This window comes from Nipponia nippon, unplaced genomic scaffold (genome assembly GCF_047370975.1).
Source record: "Nipponia nippon isolate SJK-2023a ecotype South Korea unplaced genomic scaffold, ASM4737097v1 scaffold_4, whole genome shotgun sequence".
NCBI lineage: Eukaryota > Metazoa > Chordata > Aves > Pelecaniformes > Threskiornithidae > Nipponia > Nipponia nippon.
In genome coordinates this window covers 23,866,321-23,889,521 of record NW_028262358.1, presented here as the reverse complement: position 1 = coordinate 23,889,521, position 23,201 = coordinate 23,866,321, and the positions used below count along the sequence as shown (strand labels likewise).

The following is a 23,201-nucleotide window of genomic DNA, read 5'->3' as shown; positions in this document are numbered from 1 at the left end:
GGCATGGAAGGAAAGGCACAAGGAGGAAGTCCCTTGCTACTCCCCAATCTCTCAACACTAATCTGAGGAGGTTGTTCTGAAAGTCATCCAGTACTGGAAAATCTCAGAGGTAATTATCATCCAGACTCAGATGGCATCTTGAAATAAAACTATTGACATTAGTTAGTTTGCTTCGTATCTGTAAACCAAGATTTTGGTGGTGGTGTGTTTTCTACTGATCTGGAGCAAAAGTACTTTGATCTGATGGGAGAGAAACTTTGAAGTAAAATGGTGTAAAAACTTATCCACCCCATTCTTGCCCAGTAAGTCCTTGCAGTATGGATTGTTTACTCTTCCTTTTTACTTCAGCAGCTTTTACTGATTTACTAGACTGTAACAAACTATGCAGCCCTCTGGGTGCCTGGGAAGACTTTTCCATCCTTTCAGGCTAGGCCTTGTGTCTGTTTTCTTTGGGAATCTGAAGGTCCTTATGATGCAGCTCTTAGCCTTTCCTTAGGTGTGCGTGCACTGCTCCTTTGTTGAGGAGAGATACGTCACCCTCACTAGCATTCTGCCTTTCCTAGGCTGTTTTCCTTGCTCAGCTATACAGTTTTACCAAAATACAACACAAATAGAGCAAACTGACTGAGAGTGTTGCTATTTTGTATTTGTGTTAGTACCTTTCTGGGGGACATCTAACAAAGATTTCTCGTGTTTCAGTTTGCTGAGTGGAAGAATTTCAACGCTGAAGGATGAAACTGGTGCTGTGAGTAATAAACCTACTGATAAATTGTTAATTTAATGTTATGCTTTCCGTTAGGTTCTCTCCTAAAGAATATTTACTGTGGGTGCTAATGGGAGTTACGCTGCCCAAGTCAGCTATGCTTAAAAGCATGGAAAACAAATGGCCAAATGAATTAAAAACACTCACATTCCTGGGCTTTTAAAAACTTGTTTTGGCTTTTGCTTGTATTTTCTCTGTTGCTATTGTATTACATAACCCCTAATAGCAGTGTTGCAGAAGCCTACGTTTAACATGCTGACAGCGCTATCTCTGCTTCAGAGTGTGTGAGGAGTAACGTTCATTTGGATTTGACCTTTTGTTCGTGTTTTGTCACTTATTTCAACGGGAGGAAAATATGGGACTTTGAAATAATTCCAAAATGTCACCATGTATTTTCCTTTTCTTTTGTTAGATTCGATACAAAATACACTATCCTCTTTCTTACAGTCTCAAAGCCTAGTTGCAATACTGTTCATGCTATTGAGTGGGAGAATGACTGGGAGTATTTAATTTAGTTATGTCTAGTGACATTTTAAAGATTTTAGGACAGAATAAAGGTCTCACAGATGTAACTACTTGAATGTCATGGCACCGCTCTGGTCTCCAAACTTTCATGAAAATTGGTGACATCTCTGGATTTCTTTATGCTCATCTTCATTCCAAGACATTAAATGAGACTGGAACAATGTGCATATTTTTGTCTTCATTCTGCATTGTACAGACAATGCAGAGACAGAGACTCTACTTCTTTTTAAACAGAAAGAACTGCTAATTGCTGTATTGCAGAGGGAGGGGTAATTTTCATTAGATAGTATTGCATATGTAGTTGAGTGGTCCTGACATGGAGATGTAGCTTTTGTTGGCCAATATATATAGCAAAATGGCTATTTCAGTCTGTGTATATGATGTTCTTAAATGGGAAACTATAGTTACAGCAATGTTGTTGAGTGAGAGTAAGGTACACAAGTACTTTGCTAAAAGCATAGAGGTAGTTGTAATGGTAACTGACTTTGTTAACAAAAAGTCTAAACTTATCTCGATATTATTACATTTACTGCATTCTGAACACATGATAGAAAGTGAGAATACCCATTGACCTTTGTGGAGACTCCAGAACTTAAAGAACATGTTTATTAAGTGCCATCTATTTGCAGCAGTGTTTGTGTATATGTCTTTTAAGAATGCTGAATGGTATGGATGTTGGATGGTAGTAGAATAAGGAGAGCAAAGGGATGGTCCAAAAACTTTGGGTTATGTTTGTCTGCTGACGGCCTCATCTTCAACTCCTCTTTCCCATGCTCAGCATAAAAAAGCATTTTAGTTAACAGTTGCTCCATAATAATGCTAAAGGTACAGCAATTTTTCTTTGCAGATATTTATTGATCGAGATCCAGCAGCTTTTGCACCCATTTTAAATTTTCTTCGCACAAAGGAGTTAGACTTACGGTAAGAAGTCCTAATTATTTCAAGTGAAAATTAATTTGATCAGATGCATTAGAAAACTTTTTCAAATGAGGATTGTTCAGTTTTACTCAGCTAGTTGGGTGCCTAGTATATGACTCAGCTCCCTGGTAGATTTGGGGCCATGTCTAGACAGTATGTGTGGAGTGGTGGAGGCAGAAATGGTAGCATTATATTTTCTTAGTAGATTCTTGTAATTTAAACCATTTCTGGCAATGTAGTTCTTTATTTTTTCTGTATCCTTATTTTAATGAAAGAGAATTAATATTAAGATCACTTTGAAATCTCAAACATCAACATGTTGAATGCATTTGGTGGTAATTCTGTAAACAAGTAGCTTGACATTCAAGTTGTGTAATATCTAGTTATATGCAAGTGTTTATATTCAAGGTATTGACTTGCTCTGTTCTTGTGTTTTTTCTTGTTTGTTGTTTTTTGTTGTTGTTTTGTTTTTTCTTTTTCTAGGGGAGTGAGTATTAATGTTCTCAGGCATGAAGCTGAATTCTATGGAATCACTCCTTTAGGTAATTTCTTTTTTTTTTTCTTTTTTTTTTTTAAATATGAGGTCATCTCACATTTATTACTGTCGTAATGACCCACTTACAAATCCTGGGCAGTTGTGACCCTGAAGATTTTCAAACTTACTGATACAGAAGGTTATCTGAAATAATGTAATGTTTCCTGGGAAGTGGAAGCTATGGTCATATCTGTTTTTCGTCCTTAGTGAGAAGATTGCTACTATGTGAAGAACTGGAACGCTCATCTTGTGGCAGTGTCCTTTTTCATGGCTACCTGCCTCCTCCAGGTATTTTTGTGTTCATGGTCTGATGTTGCTTGCTGTCACTTATTGCTTTAGTTTGTGGGGGCGATTGGCCAAGGTAGTTACTCTAATTGTCAGACTGTCCAGAGAAGGCTTTCCTATGAAACATTAAGATGAATGGTTGAATCGAACATCATTCTGATTCAAAACAAGGCTTTTATCTGTATGCTGTATGAAATGGCATATTTAGAGTACTGGGTGGCGGAGGGAGGTGACATGTTAATACTAAGCAGGCTGTGTTTGGTAGTAAAGTAGAGGTTCTTCAGGTATGTTTCAGTTAAATGTTACCAGCACGGAGTGCTTTCTTCTTTATGAAGGTAGAGTTACTTTAGGTGCCCTATGTCTAGATGGCAAATCAGCACAACTGAGCTTTCCTTAACAAGATGAGTACCTGTTAGATTTTTACTTCTCTGTAGAGATGAACACAGGTCATGTGTTAACCTGAAGTCAAGGGGATATCTAGTCAATAGTTGAAAAGCTTTCTGAAAATTGTTCCTTAATTGTGAATGTCGACATAGAGAGCAAAAACATTTTTTGTTTCAGTGTTACAGTATTGCCTAATACTTACAGCAGATGAATTAGACTTTAGATCAGAATGCACAAGTATTAATCATGTATTTTGAAAGTGAATGAATATCTGTTACATTGCTAAAGTTTACGGAGTGGGACAAAACATCTCTTTTCTTTTATAGGCATTCCCAACCGTAAAATAAATAATACTGCTGGGCCACCAGCTGATGTTAGAACTGGTCAAAACTGCTCCGAGAATGAGGTTCATGGAGGTGGTGTCCAACCTACGCTTGCTGGTACTGGGGAAGGTACAGTCAGGCTAGGTGAGGAATGTCAGTTTTAAAACCAAAACAAATTGCAAAGGTGATTGTCACTGGGAAATAAAAACTGAGTGACTATTTCTGGTTTCAGTCTGTTATTCTATGTTTGCCTGATCTTAAATTGCTGAACACTTACTTAAACACTACTCCCTGTACAATATTTAAGGCTCACTGCTGCACAACCAAGACATGAGGCTGAGAAAGGCAAATCAAGGTTCTTCGTGCAGCCTTAGACTGCCCCTTAGACAAACACCTTATACTATACTAAAGCCATGATAAACACCAGACAGACCAGTGTCTCTTTGGTCTTTGTTCCTGCTCTTGCACCTCTTTCTTGCTCCTGGTGCCTCTCTTGCCCTGCAACAGTCAAGTTTTTAGAGAAAAGGTAGTCTTCAGTTGTTTGACTATATAGAGTACTTTCCATATAATATATATATATATATGTAAAAACTGTAAATAAGATAGGCTTGGATTCTGTCATTTTTCAGCTTTTAACTTTGCAAGACAAATGATGCTGTTAGAAGTGTTGTATTTCTGCTATAATTGTGTAAATTGTAGCAGTGTTAGGAAAATCTAGAGTATGTTAAAAGGTGAATCTATATTCAGGTAATATAAAAATAAGCCTTGGATATGAATAGCTGATTCTTTTTTTGTGAGTTGCTGCAGGTTTGGAAGAGGGCAGTCGTGAGGAAACTGAGATAGAAGATGCAGTCTCTAGGCATTAGTTCTTTAGCATACCAAGGCTGAGAGCCAACTTGGGGAGGTACCATAACCACTGATTTCCAGTGCCATCCAACACTCCACCAAACCTAATTTAGCTATAGATCAGAAAGAGGCATGCTCCCACTAGATAACAAATGGAGGAGCTGTAGGTATTCTGAGATATTGGAAATTTCAGTTTAACAGTCTGGAACAATAATACAGGGTTTCACCAACTATTTGGAAAGAGCTTTTATAAAAGAAAGCGTTGTTTCTTATTTGATAACAATTTCAAATTTTTACCATTTGGCAGGCTTTAAAACTGAGACATGTACTTATCTCTTCCTCCTTATGAACACTTTGCATTGTAGTGACTGAGATGAAATGTCTTCCTTCCGTGTAAGAACTGTAATAGTTGTAACGATAGTGAGGAGTAATATTGCTAACTAGAATCTAGCTGAAAATGTTTCTTGAGAAACTTCATTATCAAAGTTTCTGTTGCATATCCTAGCAGAGAGCTCTACCCTGCTCTAGGTGTCTCTGCTCATCTTCTAATACCCATCACTTGACTGACTTTAGCTTTGTTGTTGTTTTTAGGATTTCCTGTGGACCCACGGAAAGTATTAATAGTAGCTGGCCACCACAATTGGATAGTAGCTGCCTATGCCCATTTTGCTGTTTGCTACAGGTATGAATATAGTTGCTTGTCAAATTACAGGAATCTAAAAAAAATACGATAATTTGTTATGAGCAAAACAAAAAGTTTGCTTTACTCTGAAATGACAGTAGATCGCCTGCGTTCAGTCTGCTTCTATACATATGAATTGCCTCTTTTGCTCGTGCAAATAAACTGCTTGATAGGAATTCAAATGTTGCTGCTTTGATGTCAATTCTTGTCGCAGTTGCAAAAGTAATGGACTCCAATGTAACTGCTTCGAAAGCCTGTTTTAAAGCAGACTTTTAAAGGAAAGATTTATTTAAAAAGTTCTTCCTACTATATGAGGAAGTACTCTCTTCACTCTGTGAAGTCAGGCTGTCAAAGAATGTGAAACGGTTAGTGGATTTTTGCTACATAAGTGACGTACCTTGTCTTAAACTTCAGGTTTTTTGGCTTAGCAGAACTGTTAAGCACTTGCTACTTCATCTGGATGGCTGAAAAATGTCTTTAAATGTCTTGTAAACAAACTGGCTATTTTTTAAGATCAGCTGAAAATAAGTAACACCTTCATATTACAGAAGCTGTTTTTAGTTCACATCTGGTAGTCTTGATTTAATTGGTGGCTGTCTTTTCAATGAAAAGTAATATTTTAACAAGAACTGTTGCCACAAACAAACACTGCTGTCATAGTGTGGTTCCGAAACAGAAGGGCGAATAGGGAGTGTAATGTGAATAGCTTCTTTCTTTACTCCCAAGCTGAAGCCATAGTTTGCTCCCTTTTTCACTATATAGAATACTAATTTACTTGCTTAAACTTTGTAACTTAAATCACATCTAACTTGTCTCTTGTATTCACCACTGCAATTTGCTTTGCTTTAATTTGTACTAAATGTGGCTTCTCTTGCTCTACTTAATGTTCTTGTTGTCAATTATGCTTAATATGGTCTGACCCGAGAAAGAGGCAATGATTTGAAATTGTCTTTTGTGCTAATTGTCCCCTCCTTAGGATTTTATCTCTGACTGTTTTTTGTGGATGCTAACTCACTTAAGTGAAAGATTCTGCCTCTTTCCTTCTTGGTAGTCTACTTAATGAGACTTGTTACCGTTGAACTTAAGTCATTAGTGATGCTTTTGATGAAGCATGTCAGACTTGAACGGCTGCTGCAAGAGGGCACAGGTCAATATGCCAATTTAAGATGCTGCTTTTCTTCATAGTGACTCAAGGTAGCAGTCTTGTCTTGATTTGAATATTTTTTCTTCTGGAACTCGCAGGAACTCTAGGAATACAATGATGGAATTTTTCCTCCTCCATTCTGCTCTTACATAGCTTTGGTAACAGTTTTTTCCCCCTCTCTGCTGCATCTTATACCTGTCTGTATTTTATTGCTTGACAAGTGAATTTGCCCAGACTTTTTTGAATATCTAGTGTTTGAGGAGAGAGCATATACTTAAAGCTTCTTCCCTTCACTCACAAATTTTAATATAGCTTGCGTATACTACTATGCTGCAGTCAAATGATGTGGTTTTTAAGATTCTTGTCAGGATTATTTTAATGTAAGGATAAGATATGAATTTTAGTCGGAATCACTTCTGAAAGTAAGTGGACTGGACAGTGAATCCCACGCAGTAAGAAATTAACTATTTTCAGATGTTTAGTTTGGTGACTTTCTTTTATGCTGCTTGTAACAGATATAATTGTCTTAAGTATTTAAATAATTTTAGTAAAAAGCTACAGCAAAGCACAGTGCATCCTAAGAATAGTATTTTTTTCCCCTTTGAAATACAGCAGAAATCTTCAAAACTTGATAATAAAGCTTGTGAGAATGTCTTGGTTGCATCTAAAGGCTTATGGATATTGCAGTCCTGCTCTCAAGTCACTTCACTACAACTTCTGCATGCTGTATGGGTAGAGCACAGTGATCAGAGCACAGCTTCATCTCCAGGCAGGATGCAATGCTGAAGTAAAAGAATGGCAACAATAGCAAAAAATACTATAGATATGTTTGTGCTTTCCACGTTAACATTTATATAATGTAATTGCTTAGATTTACTGTGCTCTAGCTCAGTTGCGAAGTATCTAAATTATTGCCTAAAATCAGATAAATTGTGCTTTTCTGGCATCATGTAAGTCTTCAAAATTGCACAGGCAAGTGATTCTCTAAAAATAAAGCTTATAGTCAATTCAGTATAGTCTGTTCACAGTATACCATAAACAGAAAATGTGACTAGGTAGCAGAGCTTTATGCTAGAGCATGATTGGATATCTTACATGATATGTAAGACACCTTGCCTCTGGAAATTAACAGAGATTTCTTATAAAGTCTTGGGCTGAACCTCATTCTCTAGCGTTTGGCTAGCCCAAGCTTTTGGCTGGATCATCCACATTGGTTCAGGCTTAGACCGAGATGTCTGTTTCTGAATCTTTAACCTCTGCTCCCTCCTTCCTTCCTTTGCCCTTCCAGAATTAAAGAATCATCTGGGTGGCAGCAGGTGTTCACGAGTCCCTATCTGGACTGGACAATTGAGCGAGTGGCTCTCAACGCTAAGGTGGTTGGAGGACCTCATGGAGACAAGGATAAGATGGTTGCAGTTGCCTCAGAGAGTAGCATAATCTTGTGGAGCATTCAAGATGGTGGTAGTGGCAGTGAAATTGGTAACTATAATTGCTTGTTTTTTCTTTTTTTGTGTGTGTGTTTAACCAGAAAGAAGTCTGTGACCTTATTTTGAGGTATGTATGCTCAGCAGTGTTGGGTAATCAGTTTCACAAAGTGACAAAACAAGCCATAGTAAGCAATGTTTTGGAGCGTATTAACTTACTTCTTTGTCATGCTAGAGGAATCCTTTCTTAAAAACAAAAGGATGAATAATAAAAAAGTAGTCTGTTTACTGAACAGCTACTAACATTTACTGTTCAGTTCAGCTTGAGTTTTTGTGTGAAGGTGCAAATTATAGTTAAACTTTTCCCTAGACTTGCATTTGAATCTAGGGCATAGCACAAAGGAACTAAGTTTCTGAGATGGAAAGCTAGAGATACTGAGAGATTCTGCTCTTTTCTTTCCTTTGTCTTACTAAAGCTGTATTTTTGAACAGAGGTGATAAAAAGGTTTCAGTTCTGCATCAAATGTAGTTCATAAATGGAATTTGGAAGATGAAAATGTCTTCACTTTGTAACTTGGGTGTCTAGGTAGGGAAAAAACACACTCTACTGCCCTAAGCATACAGGAATTACTGCTTGTACACCTTGGCACTGAAGAACACACAATTAGGAAGGCTTTAGAAACAGCAAGACGACATTTTCAGAAGTAAATGTTCCTTGGTATTGATCTGATGGCTTGTCTGACTCACTATTGTTCAAATACAGGGCAAGTTTGGGAGGCAGTGAAGGGACGGTTATTAGGAACTTCCTCTAGCCTAATCCCTGGTGTTTGAATCGCACTATTAGGCCAGTAATGTCTGTTTCCTCTGGCAGTGGATACTGCTAACAAAGTGTGACAGCAGTCTTCTTATGTGGACACTTGTCTCTGAAACTTAATACTGAGTTAAGTTGTTGTTAGATGTATCTCCCTAGTTGAAGTATGAGAATTAATGTGGTTGCTAATTAAAGCCAAAATGACCAAAATCAAGTTTTGATCTGTGTGCCTTTTAAAGGAAGAGCTTGAAAGAAGCTCATGCAATTTCTAGCTAAGTTAATAGCTGTTGCTTTTTTTCATGCTTGAATGAGTGGAAGCACCAAGTCAGATTTGCAGATGGGGAAAGGCAAAGGTCTTGCATGAGATAATGCAGCTGTATAATGCTCTTTTACTTGTGACTCATAGAGCTCTTGTATGTAATCATGGTCGGCAAAACAGAAAAGGAGGTTCCATTGTATTTAAAAATAAATATGAAAGGTGTGTCTAACAGTTGAATGTGAAATATCTCTATTAAACAGGGAGTAAATACTGTACTTGAGAAGCCTTTTCTTCTGTTATGCTCCCCTTGACCAAATCTTAAAGGCAGGGAAGAGTTAGCGTGACAGCTGTACTCCTGTGATAGGCATTGCTTTAAGCACTATGCTATTACATTCCTGCTGCATTTTCTGGTTTGACTTAGCTGCTTGTGTTACCTTGGGATTTGCAAGAAGATACATGAAGTAACATCTCGGATTTTTGGAAATTAAGGGCAAAGAGAGGCAAAACCCATAAGTGGACTTCTGCTTCAAATAAAAACTCTAAAATATGGCAATATCGTAAGGTTCTGATAACGCAGGCTACAACTGAACATGGCAAGAAAACTGAAGGAAGCACTTTCGCTAAACAGGCTGTACTGCATTGAAGTGACTTTGTGAAACAAAGGAAATGTCACTTGGGGACGGGGGGAGCAGAAAGAAAGTGCCTACAGGATTGAATCTTTAGTCTGACTAACATTGAGCAAAATGTACTGTTCCTCTTTTGGATAATAGGTCATGCTGCTTGGTTTAAAAAAACTACAATATGCTTGTATTAAATAGTAATAACTTGAATATAGCTGTCTTGTTTCTTTGTAGTGGCGAATGCTTGCAGTCCTGCTTTGTGTTAGAGATATAGTACATTGCTATCATCTTCTGAAAGAAACTACTTGTTCCAAACAGTCGTTGGAGCCTGGCGACACCATCCTCAGAAAATTGTGTGGGCTGGCATCTTTGTGATAGAGCTCTCCCAGAGCGCTCCCTTTCCTTTCAATATTACTTACATAAGACACCGCTGCTGGATTGCTGCTGTAAGCAGTATTTTACTGAGAGGGACTCTTAAGACAAGAGCCTGTCATTACGTATAGCGTTGTCTCCCCTGTGGATGGGTCTCAAGATTGTTGAGCCTAAGCAGGACTGACACTTCAAATTCCTCCAGACCATTCAAGCTGTCTTCCTTGATTTCCTTGAATCTCATCCTTCTCTGGAGTAATCAATTCTAGTTGTTTCTGTGGATTTTTATTATTAAGTTTTTTCATGTGCCCTATACTGCTGAATATTATGTGCATTGAATGATTGTACTATGCCCTGGAAAACAGTTTAGCATCCTAATTAAAACATAAGTATATCTTGAGCTTCCTGAAGTTCCTTCTTGGGGTGTAACAGAGGGCTGCTTCTTGGTTGGGAATGGCCCTCTGTTCATTTGCATTTGTCCAAAACAATGTTGGGAAATTTTCCAGCTATTGAGTACTCTTGTTTTGAAGACATCTGTCTGCTGCAGTTACAGTATATTAGTGAGGAGTAATATAAATATACAGAGTGAGCAGTATGGAATAGGAAACTTGTGAGTGAAGCTTGACAGTTGGTAGTGTAATGTATCCCCAGTAGTAATGACTTCTGTACTTACCAGGCAGTAAAAATTAGCCTGGAATTACTTACAAACTGAGTTACTTACAGGGCCAATTTGCTGGGCATTGTAGCTGGCAAACTTAGAAATGATCTCGGACCTTTTTAGTTTGCTGTGACTTTTAAATACATGATACAATAAATAGTACAAAATGTAGTATGTTATCCAAGTTTGCAGTTCAATTAAAAATATTCATATTGGATCTATGATGAGACTAGGAAGCTCTGAAGGGAGGACAAATTTTGTGGAAAAGCTCAGATGTTAAGGTCTACTATAACCATAGTTATATCAATGCCTGTCATGTTCTTCAGTGTTTTGATTTTTATTAAGTGAAATGTTCTTGATGCCACATCTGCTTTGTTTGTAAGGTTAGCATTTGCTGGTAAGTCTTATCTTCGGGATTTTGAATAGTATGTGATGATTGGTGAAACTGGTTCCCTATATGGTTTCAATTTTTAGTAGCCTGTACTCTACTCATGGACTGTAACCAAACTTTAAGATTTGGAGATGAAAAGAGAAAGAAAGAAAGAAATGGGCTTTTGCAGGCTGCTTATTTTTCCGGGTTCAAGTATTTCTGCTAAAAGAGAAATTTGAATGTATTCAAGTAGCGTCACATTAGGGTCGTTCCATCTTTTCCCAAGGATAAGGATGAAGCCTTGTAACCATATTTAGTTTCTAAAATACGCTTTCAGACTATGTCTATTTGATCGGACTTTAAAAAAAAAAAAAAAGAGCGGTGAGAACTTGTAATACTTTAAAGGTAATTGCAAACCAGTATGGCATAAATTTGTCTGTCCAATTACTGCTTATTAAATGACACTTAATAGTCACAGATAAAAAAAAAAACACCACCAAAAAAATCCTGCTTGTTGTAATAGGATTTTTTATTTGTTTTTTTAATGCCTTAGGAATATAAAGCCATTTGAGAACTTGATGGCTGTAGAAAAATAAGGAATGCATATTTCGCATGGGCTCTTCTTCCTTCTCTTGCCTCCTTTCTCCTTCCCAAGTAATGATTGCATCAGCAGAGATGACCTCACGCTGCCGTTTAATTTAATGGAACCCAGTTTGCTGCTTGAATGGTACCTCACCTAGCACACTGCAAACCCAGTTTTGGCTGTTCTTTACTTGCTACTGTAATAAATGTGACATATGATGATAGTGGAGAGATTCCATTGTTACTGTTTTTTTCTCTTTATTTTAGATGAGCTTCACAGACTCTTCATTTTTTGTAGGAGTGTTCAGTCTTGGAGTCCCTGTAGATGCTCTCTTCTTCATTGGCAACCAGCTGGTGGCTACAAGCCATACAGGGAAAGTGGGAGTGTGGAACGCTGTGACTCAGCATTGGCAGGTGTGTTCAATTCAATTTTCCAAATCACTTGTAATAAGCTGGTATGTCTTTCTAGTAAAAAAAAAAAAAAATCTAAAAGCATGTGTGAATTGCTTGTCACAGGGTTTTGAGCCCTGACTTGTGTTATGGAGTTTGCCACCTTGGTATCTGAGTATTGTGCCTGTGAGCAGAATGTTGAATTGTTTGGTGGTACTACCAAGCATGCTTTTTAGGCTTCCAAATAAAAGGACGTGGTGTGATTTGGAGTAATAAATGTCAAGTGTGTGTATATTTAAACTTCCTTGTGGATTACTAACTTTGTAAAAATTCACTAGGATCATAGGAAATAAAAAAATTGTGGGGAATGTGTGATGGCAATTTCTGCACCGTCTGAAAGAAGAAGAAAACAAGTTAAGAGACAGTCTGATATCTGGGGATCTCAGAAGTTGTTTTACAATGGGAGACTCTTCTTCAGCAGAAATATACATGGTGCTTTAAAGGTGTCTGTCTGCATGTGGATGCTGCTGGCTGCACTGACTTTATTCCTGTTGTCAGAATGCATATTAAATAGAGAGATCCTTGGAGTCCGTATGAGTCTGAGAAAAAGTCGAGCATTTATGTGAATAACAAAGCTTGTAACACAGCCAGATGTATGTCTTTGGCACAAAACCTGGGTGTGATAAAAGTCCCCAAATTGCCTTGCAAATCTCAAGAGGCAGAACTGATCTGAGGCTGCTGCACTGTTTGCTGACTAAGTTCTGATTCCACCCCTAAGTGACAGTACTGCTAACAAATAACACAGATAATAAGCATGGGATAGCACTGCTTCTGCAGCAGAGACAGACATGTTAGTATGGTCTTGAATTAAACAAAACGTTATTTAAAGCTCTATTGAGCTTTGCAAAATCTTTTATTAAGAGACAACTTAATACTATGTGACGAGCTCACGTTTGACAACATTGTCTAAAGGAGGAAGTCATAAGGAATAAAAACCAATGTCCAATTCATGTTCTTTGTTTCCAGGGGGAGCCACAGAAATCTGTCTGATCACATTAATAGTTCTTCAGTTTGACTGACTATTCCTGTGGTGAAAGCTTTTCCTATTGAAAAGTAGAAAATCTTTAAGAGGGCCTTATACGCCAGGATGTCCTCAAGCCAAGTTTTTTGGGTTTCTGATTTTATTTTTTTTTCCTAGAGGATGAGAATAGCTCCCTTTAAAAAAACAAACAAACAAAAAACCAACAACCCCAAACCACAAAACGAAAACAACAAACAAAAAACAAACCCCAAAACAAACAAAAAAAACCCAAATCCAACCAGTTTCAAGGTGCTTTCTCTACATTAGGCTCTTTTGTTAGCAAGGAGAAAAAAAAAATCTTCCTGTAGGTCTTCATCTCCCTTTAGAACACATTCTTCTTGAAGAACCCCATAAAGAGTTAAGTGGCAGGGCTGTACCTCTGATCTTCAAATTCCTCGTGAGAATACGTGATGTTTGTGTAACTGCTTTCCATGAGTTGCCCATAGCTCTGGACTTAGGATGTAACCATACTTGCTGCAGTGAGAGAGGTTTTGAGGAACAGAATGTGCCAATGCCCCATTTCAGACCAAGAACTTTGTTTCCTTTCAGGCTTTCTTTCCTGATGCCTTTCTGAGTTTTACTTTAAGGAGGCTTAGTTTGTGCAGAGCTATCCTTCCTTACAATGTGATTTTTGTATTTGATGTATTACACCCTGAAGATCTAACTGATTATTCCTCTGGCAATGTTTCAGTTGCATGCAACAAGGAGAGAAGGTTGTGGGTGCTAGATACATCAGTAATGAAATTCTTAGCATAGGAGAGCTTACTGGAAGCAGAATATTTAGTGTTACAGTATAAGAGGTAACGTAAAGCCATAGAGTATGACAGAAAAACTTAGTCTGCGAAGTGAGGATTCTCAATGGCTGTGTTTTACCAGTGACTGTAGTACTGCGTCGTTCTGTTTCCTAATGAAAGTTCACATCTTGGCAGATGTAACTGCTGAATCACCTCTGGTGTTCTTATCTCTGCTGCAGAAGAAAGGACTCTCCTTGTTTTGTATGATTTCTCTGACCCAGTCAGTCAGTCTGCGCTGTCAGCAGCGTTGAGGATCCTCTTGCTCAGACCTCTGCTTGCAGTCCTTATATCTTCTGCAAGGTGATGAGTAAAGTGGTATATCTGTTGATGGGTTGCCTCTACCTTCGTTAGTTTTGTAAACTTTTTGCAGATGGGAGAGCTTCTGTATATACCTTTGATCGACAGAACCAGAGAGCACACTGCACCTTGATCCAGAGACTCTTAGATGCTGCGACTCGGTTTGGTTTCTTGCCTTTCTGCTCCTGTGCTACTTCCTTAAAGTAGTCTGGATAAAAATAAATCTTTTGAAACCAAGTTCTGTGGCCCCGATTGTTAGATGCCTTATTTAATTAGGTGTAGTATGAATTTGACTGTGGGGAGGGTAGGGTACTTAAGCAGCTGTATCTGAAAAAGTACTGTGTGAAAGCACTGAGATCAAGAAGAGCAATTCTTTTCAGTAATTGGAAAGGATCCTTCTCCAGGTCATTCAATCATCAGTTATACAGGGAAAATCCAAGTGCTTTCCAAGAACACTTTATTTTTAGCATTGCTTCTGTGCTGAATTATGGGTGAACATAAGTGAGAGAGGCGCAATTCTTTAAACAAAGAAAGGAGGGAAAGTGCCTCTCTCCAACACCCCCACCCACCCCACCCCACCCCAGCCCCTCAGGAAAATATGCAGAACCTATATTCATGTTGCAGCCTTCTCTGTAAGGCTAAGTGATAGGCTTAGAATATGTTTCATGGGCTTACAGACTATCCTTAGGTTAGGAATGGGTACTGGTTTAGTGTGCTAGCTATTTGGGGTGCGGGGAAGTTTCTTTGGTTGGTTTGTTTTACTTTTAGCCATCAGATTCATTGTAGGTATTTTGCAAATCTCTGAAGCAATCGGAAGGATGCTGCTGGTCAGAGAGAAATGAGAAATTAAGGTGAAATTTCCATGAATTAGTATTCGGTGTCCATTAAGTGGACTGACTGAAACATATGGCGTACAGGAAAAATGCTCTGATTTTGTGCATGTTTGAGTGCTCTGGATAAACTGGCTTTTGGCTTCTTCTTCCTGAGGGCTGAAGCAAAAAAGAATTGCTTGAGATAGGGGATCATACCTAGGATAAGCTAAACTTCTTATTTGCTTGAGATCTCTGTCCTACCTGAGGGGATAAGCATTCTTTTTGATCCTACAGGGCAAAGAGAGGGCATTCTTAATCCCTCACCTGAAGCTGCAGACCAGTGAGTAAAATATGACAGGGCTGCGTTCCAGTTTACTTGGTGTGGATGTGTATTGGAAGTGGGAAATTGTAATGGGACAGGAATTTTTTTTCCCCTCATTATATATCTGCTGGAGGCTGAGATCCCCATAGAGGCTGGCAGAGGAAAACAAGAAGTAGGGTTAAATGAAGGCTTAGAGAGGTAACATCTAATTCCTTTGCCCAGCAACCTCTTAAGGAGTTGTCAGAAAGGGAAGGAGGGATAGGACAAAGTGTGAAGTACGCTTACTTTGCATATTGGAAAAAAAAAATCCTCTTTTGAAGATGTGGTTTAGCTGTAATGCTCTAAGCTTTGTGCCTTCACGTGGAGAAGGACCTTCCAGAGCAGTTGTGCTAACTTGTCTGCATGCTTCTGCTGAACTCCATGACTTAAGATCCAGTTTGGCAGAGGAATGGGATCTACCAGTAGTACTTTAAGCATGCCATTGTATGTGTGAATGCTTGCACAACAGCTTCAGACCAGTACCAAGCTCAGGTGTTATTCAACAAAATATACCAAAAATGTCTGAAAACTGAGAAAGTAGCAACCTAACTTCTTGACTTGTTTATTTTTATTTATTTCCTTTCTGTTTGCATTAGGTTCAGGATGTTGTTCCTATCACAAGCTATGATACTGCTGGGTCTTTTCTGCTGCTGGGCTGTAACAACGGCTCTATCTACTATATAGGTAAGAAATGGGGGCAGGGCAGAGTAAAAAGGAGTGAGCAGCTTTGTTCTTAAACTCTTTAGTTGGTCTAAGTTGCATCAGAACAACTCTGTCTATTCAGAGTAATAAACAAATGTCTCTTCCCCACAGACATGCAGAAGTTCCCATTGAGAATGAAGGACAATGATCTTCTAGTGACAGAATTGTACCATGATCCCTCCAATGATGCTATAACAGCACTCAGTGTCTACCTCACACCTAAAACAAGTCAGTATTCTATCACTGTCTCTTCAGTGAGAGTCTGTTACAGATGTGGGTTTTTTCTTTTTTCTAAATGGACTTTTTCTATTGCTGCATAGCAGGGCTAAAGCAGACATGGTAGGCCTTGACATAAACAATGAATTTTTCTTCATTTAAGCATCTTCAAATGAATGATGAAAACAAGGCGTAACTATTTCCCCTTACATCTGTACGTGTACTTACATGTATGTGTGCATATGCTTGTACATCATGCATTATACATTAATGTATAATGTAATAACATAATGCATCATATATATTAATGCTTGTGCATAATGTACCTTTGCTTATTTTAAGCCTTTTGCACAACATATGCACTTAGATTATGAATTGTATTCACTGAAATAGTTTGTGGTGAACTGGGAGGGGAGACAACCTTGCTGTTGCGTCTAACCGTGAAACCAATACACTAAAAACCATTTCCGTATGCAGCTGAATGATGCTTAGCTAATGTTTCAACACACCCTTTTGTAATCACAGTGCAGCTATCTTTTACAGTAAAAAAGGAAAAAAGAAAAAAAAAATCCCAAGCAAAACCCAAAAAAACCCCTAACTGGGAGAAAGTGGTTACTCACATCACTATATTGATACCACAGTGACCTTTTTAACTGTAGTCCTCCCTGCTTTTGCCTTGCTTTCCCATTTGCCTCTCACTAAGGCAGAAAAATAAACGGTATGTGGCACATATTGACCATATCACTGTGAGGAGTGCCAAAATATCCGACCATATGGCTTTATCCACCTCTTCTTTCACTTCCAGGAGGGAGGAGAGAATGGGAGAGAAGGCTGTTGTTAAGACAGTGTTGAAGAGTGTAGTATGGAATTGAACAAACGTTGGGTTTTTTTGGTGGCAAAATGTTCTCTCTGTTCATGGGAAAATAATGAGTAAATAGTGTTTAAAATAAATGTCTATCTTACTGTGGAATTTTGGAAATACTGTTTTCTACTGCCTCATTTGCTGGCCCCAGTAAGACAAGCTTTCATTCCTGGGAGGAACAACTGTGTTCTTGTTTGCTTTAGGTGTAAGTGGCAATTGGATTGAGATTGCCTATGGCACCAGCTCTGGAGCAGTGAGAGTGATTGTACAGCACCCTGAAACAGTTGGGTCTGGGCCTCAGCTCTTTCAGACCTTCACCGTTCATCGAAGTCCTGTTACGAAGATCATGCTCTCAGAGAAACACCTTGTGTCAGGTAATCTTCTTTTCTGTGCACAAATTTGTATTGGCAGTTCTCCCCTCCTCCTGAGCAATGAAGTATTTGTATGCATTGCTTTATAACTTGCATTGTTCCCACATGTGATGGAAATGAGTTGGACAGATGCGGGGGTGGGGGAAGGGCTAGATTTGCTTGGATCCTCTTTCTTAAAGTAAGCGTTCTTCAAAGCCTTTAGCAGTTAAAAGGCCTAGATTTTATTTGACCAGATATTGGAACAACTAACTCTTCTGTTTGTGTCTTATTCCAAGGTTGCCGTTTGTGGAAATAAAAGGGTTTGTAAACAAATGTATCCCTGTCAAGTCTTATTGTTGTGGACAGGTCCTTTAGGACTTGTTTTCTTTTAACAGCCTTTCAGGAGCTTTCTCAGTTGCAGCAAAATATGCACCATCTCCTCTTGGGCCCTAGAAAAAGCCTTCCCATGGCTTCAAAGGGCTGTCTGTGTTTCTTCTTTTCTCAGCAGTCTCCCAGTGTTTGTTGCACTGTCCTGTTTGTCCCGTCTTATGCTCAGGAAAGTGTCTTGCTTTCATGGAAGATGCAATCACTCCTCCCTCTGTAAGAATCTATTTCACCCAGAATCCAGCAACCAGGGCATGGCAGAGAACAGATTTACTTTCTGCTGCTATCCCAATTTTTTAAAAAAAGGAACAGGAGACATGGTATCCAATTATACTGCAAACAAATATACAGCCCAGAAGTCATGCATTCCCCTGCAACGTGGTGCTAAACCTTCCGTGCCAGGAAAAGGCACATCTGTAGGTAGAAAACTTGAGTAACTGATGAATGAAATAGAAGAGCACTGTTGTGTGGTGAGGGTTCTGCTGCCAGGCTGCTCTCATGACATGTCTTGTCCTAGCATCTGCACACAGAGGATTGAAGTGTGCTGTAGGCTACTGTGTTCCACCTGCCTCAGTTTGTTTCTTGAATTTCTGAGGGAAGAGACAAAACTAATAGAGAACAGGACATCAGCAACAATTTGTAGATTGTTAGATAATTGTCTGGAGATGCTTTGTGACCTGACATTGGCTAAATTCTGCTCGATCGCTCAGTCTTGAAAAGCTATCATATAGAAATCATTAGAGGAGTTTATCTCAAAAGTTTTGTCATCCCTTGTAAATGTTATTGTGCATCTTTTCCTTTCTAGTTTGTGCTGATAACAACCATGTACGGACATGGACTGTGACTCGGTTCCGGGGCATGATTTCAACTCAACCAGGCTCAACACCTCTTGCATCATTCAAAATCTTATCCCTGGAGGAAGCAGAGAGTCATGGCAGTTACTGTTCTGGAAATGACATTGGTAGGGTGTCTTTTGAATGCGCTGTGCTGAGCCTGTATATTCACTGGTCTTGTAAAGGTTTAACAGACCTTCAACCCTATAACATGCAAGTCAGCTGATGGCTGTAAGATCTTATGTACTGCTCTCCCCTTGAAAAGATGGCAGAGATCTGTAAGATTCACCTGGAAATATTCACTATTGAGGCTGTACAGTGAGTACACTTAAAGGGCTTACTCTGAAGGTGAGAAAAAGGGAGGGAAAACTTTGGAATGCTTACTGTACCTCTTCCTTGGGCAAACATGTAGCATTTCACTTTTGATTTAACTAGAGAATGACAGAAAGCACAGGAGACTGTATTAAAGCAGATGAGCATAGCCAGGTTTGGATCTGCTGCAAATTCCAGTTCACTGTTCAGTTGGGGTTAAATGATGCACATGTGAAAAAATTCTGAAGTGAATTTGAAGTTGTGACAAAGTTTACTGAAGCCTTGAAACTGCAGAGACAAATGGTGCTAGCACATTGCTGTAGCAAGATACTGAAGGAATGCATGTCAGTAAATAGGGGTAGACAGGTAGTCTAAATTCCTTGTGGTCCGAGTCCTGCAAATGAACCTTTGATGAATAGGATGCCCTGTGAACACAGGGTGGGGTCAGTACTATGGCAAGAAATATCATTAAGCCCTTAGACATCTAAGAGCTGCAAAATAAGAAAGTACTTAGTGTTGTTATAGAGGCCTAATGTAGGGTTTGTACTGACATAGTAATTCCTCCAGGAACATGCAGGAAACTCACAAATGGGTGACCTTTCAAACAAAAGAACAAAAAAGATTTGTATCTGTAGAGGCTTCTAACTAGTGGATGGCTTTTTCTATCTATTAGTCATCTTTGGTTCCTTGGTCCTGATGCTTTAAAGTTGCAATGATCATACTAACATGCGTTTGGGTCTTCAGGACTGTGTGAGCAAGAAGGTGAGGAACTGAAACAAACAAACAACAAAGTGATTTTTCTTTTTTTCTCTAGGACCCTTCGGCGAACGTGATGATCAACAGGTGTTTATCCAAAAAGTTGTTCCCATCACAAATAAGCTGTTTGTAAGGCTGTCTTCAACTGGGAAAAGGTACCTCCATGTTTAGGGTTTTAAGTGGGAAAGGAGCAGGACTTTTCAGGTGGTGGGGTCTCCCATCCCTTAGGGATGCATGCAGTTGCACTTAGCGAGCTTCTAATGTGCTTGACAGCTCTGGCTGAACTCTAGTTTGTGTGTTTGTTAGTAACAGAACTGTACTTAATGATCTACCACAACCTAGAAGCCAAATGGCTTATTGAAAAATGTGGTATCAGAGACTCACTTCATGATGGCTCGCCTGCTGAGCTCAGAAAACAAACATTTGTGTGCCTGTACAGAGTCTGTAACACTCAGCCATGGTACCATGCTAACATTAAATTTCAGAACTAATGCTGAAGTTGCTGGTGGCAGGGATTATGCTGCTCACAAAGGTAGACAGGGAAGCAGTTTCTCTCTTTCTTTGCATTTGTCTTTGAAGATATTAGAACCTTTAAAACTGAGAGACTGTCTTCTAGGTCAGCTATACAATTACTTACTTAGGCTTGACTTCATAATACTCTACTACGTTGCTGCTAATGTAGTAAAAAAAGTTGCCAAATAACCACAGCTGCTTTTCTTCCTGTTAGGCTAGGAAGATGGCAAGAGATCAGAAAAGATGGTGCATCTCAGTTCTATGCTGCTTATTATTCTTGCATCTCTTGCTTAATAACTTTGAATCTGGGTGAAAATGTCGATGCCTTAACAGTATTGGCATCTGAATTGAAGACAGAAGCCCTGAGGATTACTGATGTGCCTTTTTTTTTTTTTTTTTCTTTTTTTTCCTTACTTCAGGCTCGATTTGTATGTAGTGGAGAGTTTCATTAGAGAACTTATTTTGGCACTTCCTGGGTGAAAAGCTCAATATGAGGGGCCAGTAAAACAAATTACCCAAAATATGTGAGGTTCTGGTGTGGAGTCTAGCTTAGCAGCTTAGTTTTGGGAGTCTTTTGGCTTTCAGTCCCCACATAAGCTTCTAAAAGAGAAAAAAGCGATGGAGATCTGCCATGTCAAGTGATACTGCAGTTGTCATAAGAGAAAAGTTATCTGTATAGATAACCTTGAATTTATCATCCTTGGATTTTTTTGCATATCTTTTATATGGTTAAATGTGCTGTTCCTGCAGGGTAGTTTCCTAGAGTGTCTGGCATATGAAGGGGCTAGTTGCTGTCATTCTTGTGAGAGCCTTAGGTTTCTAATCATTGCAAATTGAAAATGGATGTCGAACATATGGGGGTTCCCTAATAAAAATAAACAAGTAGTAAGACTGACTGCAGATGGACTGGGGGGAAGGTACTGTCTGCAGCCGAGCAGCATGCCAGTCATGCAGGGGAAGGAATTTCGTCTGGAGAAAGGTCTTTTTGTGACGGCAAGTTTGGTGCCTTCTCAGAAAAATCCAAACAGTACTGACTTTAGTGGCCAAACTCTGCCAGGTGCAATTGTTTTGGTAACTTGGGGTTTCTCTTCCTGTAGGATCTGCGAGATCCAGGCAGTTGACTGCACCACCATCTCATCATTTACGGTGCGAGAATGTGAAGGATCCAGCAGAATGGGCTCCCGGCCACGCCGCTACCTCTTCACTGGGCATTCAAATGGCAGCATCCAGATGTGGGACCTGACCACAGCTATGGACATGGTTAATAAGAGTGAAGACAAAGGTAAATTGTGTTATGACAGGACTGGGGTGTGGTTCTTTTTCTGTCCTCACATGTGCATGACTACAGTAAAGGGACTTGGGCACTAAGAGCTGTCTCTTTCAGATGTTGGCGGTCCCACAGAGGAAGAGCTGCTCAAGTTGCTTGACCAGTGTGACTTGAGTACATCTCGCTGTGCCACACCCAACATCAGTCCTGCCACCTCAGTTGTTCAGCCAAACCGGCTTCGGGAATCTAATTCCAGGTAAGTCACCAAGGGTGGCACCAGCTGCAGACACCAAAGGTTTTACCCTTCAGATAGGCCAAGAGGGGTTTGGTGACCTGAATGCTGTAGCTGAGCCCCTGAATATGGCTTGTCCTAAGTGTCTTGAACTACACACACATACTCCTCAATTTCTGTTGGTGTACATGTGTGCAGATTAAAGTATCATATCAGAATTGGAAGTAAGTGATCTGGAAGCCCTTGGGTGGGGGTTGTTATGAGTGTATTGCCAAGTTAGTGGGAGTTGCAGCGGTGGGTGGGAGCAGGGTGTGCAGAAGAACTGGCTGCTATTCTTAGCCTAACATCTGCTGTTCTTGTCCTTGGTTGTTGGTTTTCTTTTTTGAAGCCTCCAATTGCAGCACCACGAAACAATCCATGAAACAGCCACGTATGGTTCTGTGCGGCCATACAGAGAAAGCCCCCTCTTGGCAAGAGCAAGGCGGACGGAGAGCTTTCACAGTTACCGGGACTTCCAGGGTTTTAACTTATCCAGCAAAAGCCCAACAGAAAAGGCAGCTGCTGCAAATGGGAATTCAAGCCAGACAGAGGCCAGGAAGGCAACAGCTGAGGGCAGTGCGACTGAGAGGAAGGCAGTCCTGACAACAGCAGTTGAAGTGCGAGGCACAGGCGTGACAGAGGCAAGTGGGTGCTGCAGTACAGAGCTTCAGCGTCTGCCAGAGAGTTCTCTGGATCTCAAACGAAGAGGACCAGAAGAGGAGAGTGAAGCCAAAGCAGAAAGCAAAAAGAAAATGGGGTTTGAAGGAGCTGGCTTCCTGGGAAGGAAGAAAGTGCCTCTCCTGGCCTCTGCACCAGTCCTTGCTGAAGGTGGGCCTGAATTACCTGGTGCGGCTTCTCCATCGCCTACGAAGACAGCTGCTTCACCACGTCACCGGAAGAATGACTCATCCTGCCAAGACTATGGCTTGTGAAAATGTGACTGGTGGCAAAGATGAGGTAGAGGTGCCCTCTGGCTGGTAGCAGGCATAACATTACGTGTTGTGGGTTGTTTCCTGAATGGGACTTTGTTCTGATACCCAGAATGAAAATCGTAAGGTTATGAGAAAGTACCTGGCTGCTGCCAAACCTTTGAAGAGTCGTCCACATCAATGTGTGGCTTTATGTAACGCTCCAAAATGTAGTATGGTACTTGGTCCAAAATATTGTTGTGCATTCTTGCGTAAATGTGGTCAGGCATGTGAAATGTTGTGATTATTTTTGTTTTGGGGGAAAGGAGGGTGCTAAAGGAATATTTGGTTGCTCAGTGGAAGATGCCTTTTAGATGCAGCCACACATTGCTCTGCAGAGCTGCTGCTGTCTTGGCTGGATTTTGCCTAATTCATAGGGCTGCCTCTGTAGTCTTGTTTTATGAATGGGATCCTTGCTCTGTATGCTGCTGTCTCAAATCTGAAATGTTTTGTGCAGGTTAAGGAGGAAGCTATTCAAAATAGCATATTATTTTGCCTCTTAGTCCAAATAAATTGCCAGAGGAGTGTTGCTTG

At 39.8% G+C, this 23,201-nt stretch overlaps 1 protein-coding gene across 1 annotated transcript in view; it reads left to right on the top strand.

The window, feature by feature from the left end:
- The window catches only part of KCTD3 (potassium channel tetramerization domain containing 3), a 28,853-nt gene extending 5,657 nt beyond the window's left edge, over window positions 1-23,196 (top strand). The window contains exons 3-18 of the mRNA XM_087774739.1: window positions 700-745; window positions 2,136-2,209; window positions 2,690-2,748; window positions 2,949-3,029; window positions 3,737-3,877; window positions 5,171-5,261; window positions 7,694-7,884; window positions 11,797-11,912; window positions 15,830-15,917; window positions 16,047-16,163; window positions 17,217-17,387; window positions 18,553-18,708; window positions 19,707-19,803; window positions 21,259-21,443; window positions 21,546-21,684; window positions 22,049-23,196. Of these exons, the coding sequence (XP_087630865.1) occupies window positions 700-745; window positions 2,136-2,209; window positions 2,690-2,748; window positions 2,949-3,029; window positions 3,737-3,877; window positions 5,171-5,261; window positions 7,694-7,884; window positions 11,797-11,912; window positions 15,830-15,917; window positions 16,047-16,163; window positions 17,217-17,387; window positions 18,553-18,708; window positions 19,707-19,803; window positions 21,259-21,443; window positions 21,546-21,684; window positions 22,049-22,631 (2,335 nt within the window). The 3' untranslated portion in view covers window positions 22,632-23,196. The remainder of the gene's footprint in view (window positions 1-699; window positions 746-2,135; window positions 2,210-2,689; window positions 2,749-2,948; window positions 3,030-3,736; window positions 3,878-5,170; window positions 5,262-7,693; window positions 7,885-11,796; window positions 11,913-15,829; window positions 15,918-16,046; window positions 16,164-17,216; window positions 17,388-18,552; window positions 18,709-19,706; window positions 19,804-21,258; window positions 21,444-21,545; window positions 21,685-22,048) is intronic.
- Window positions 23,197-23,201: the final 5 nt, after the last annotated feature.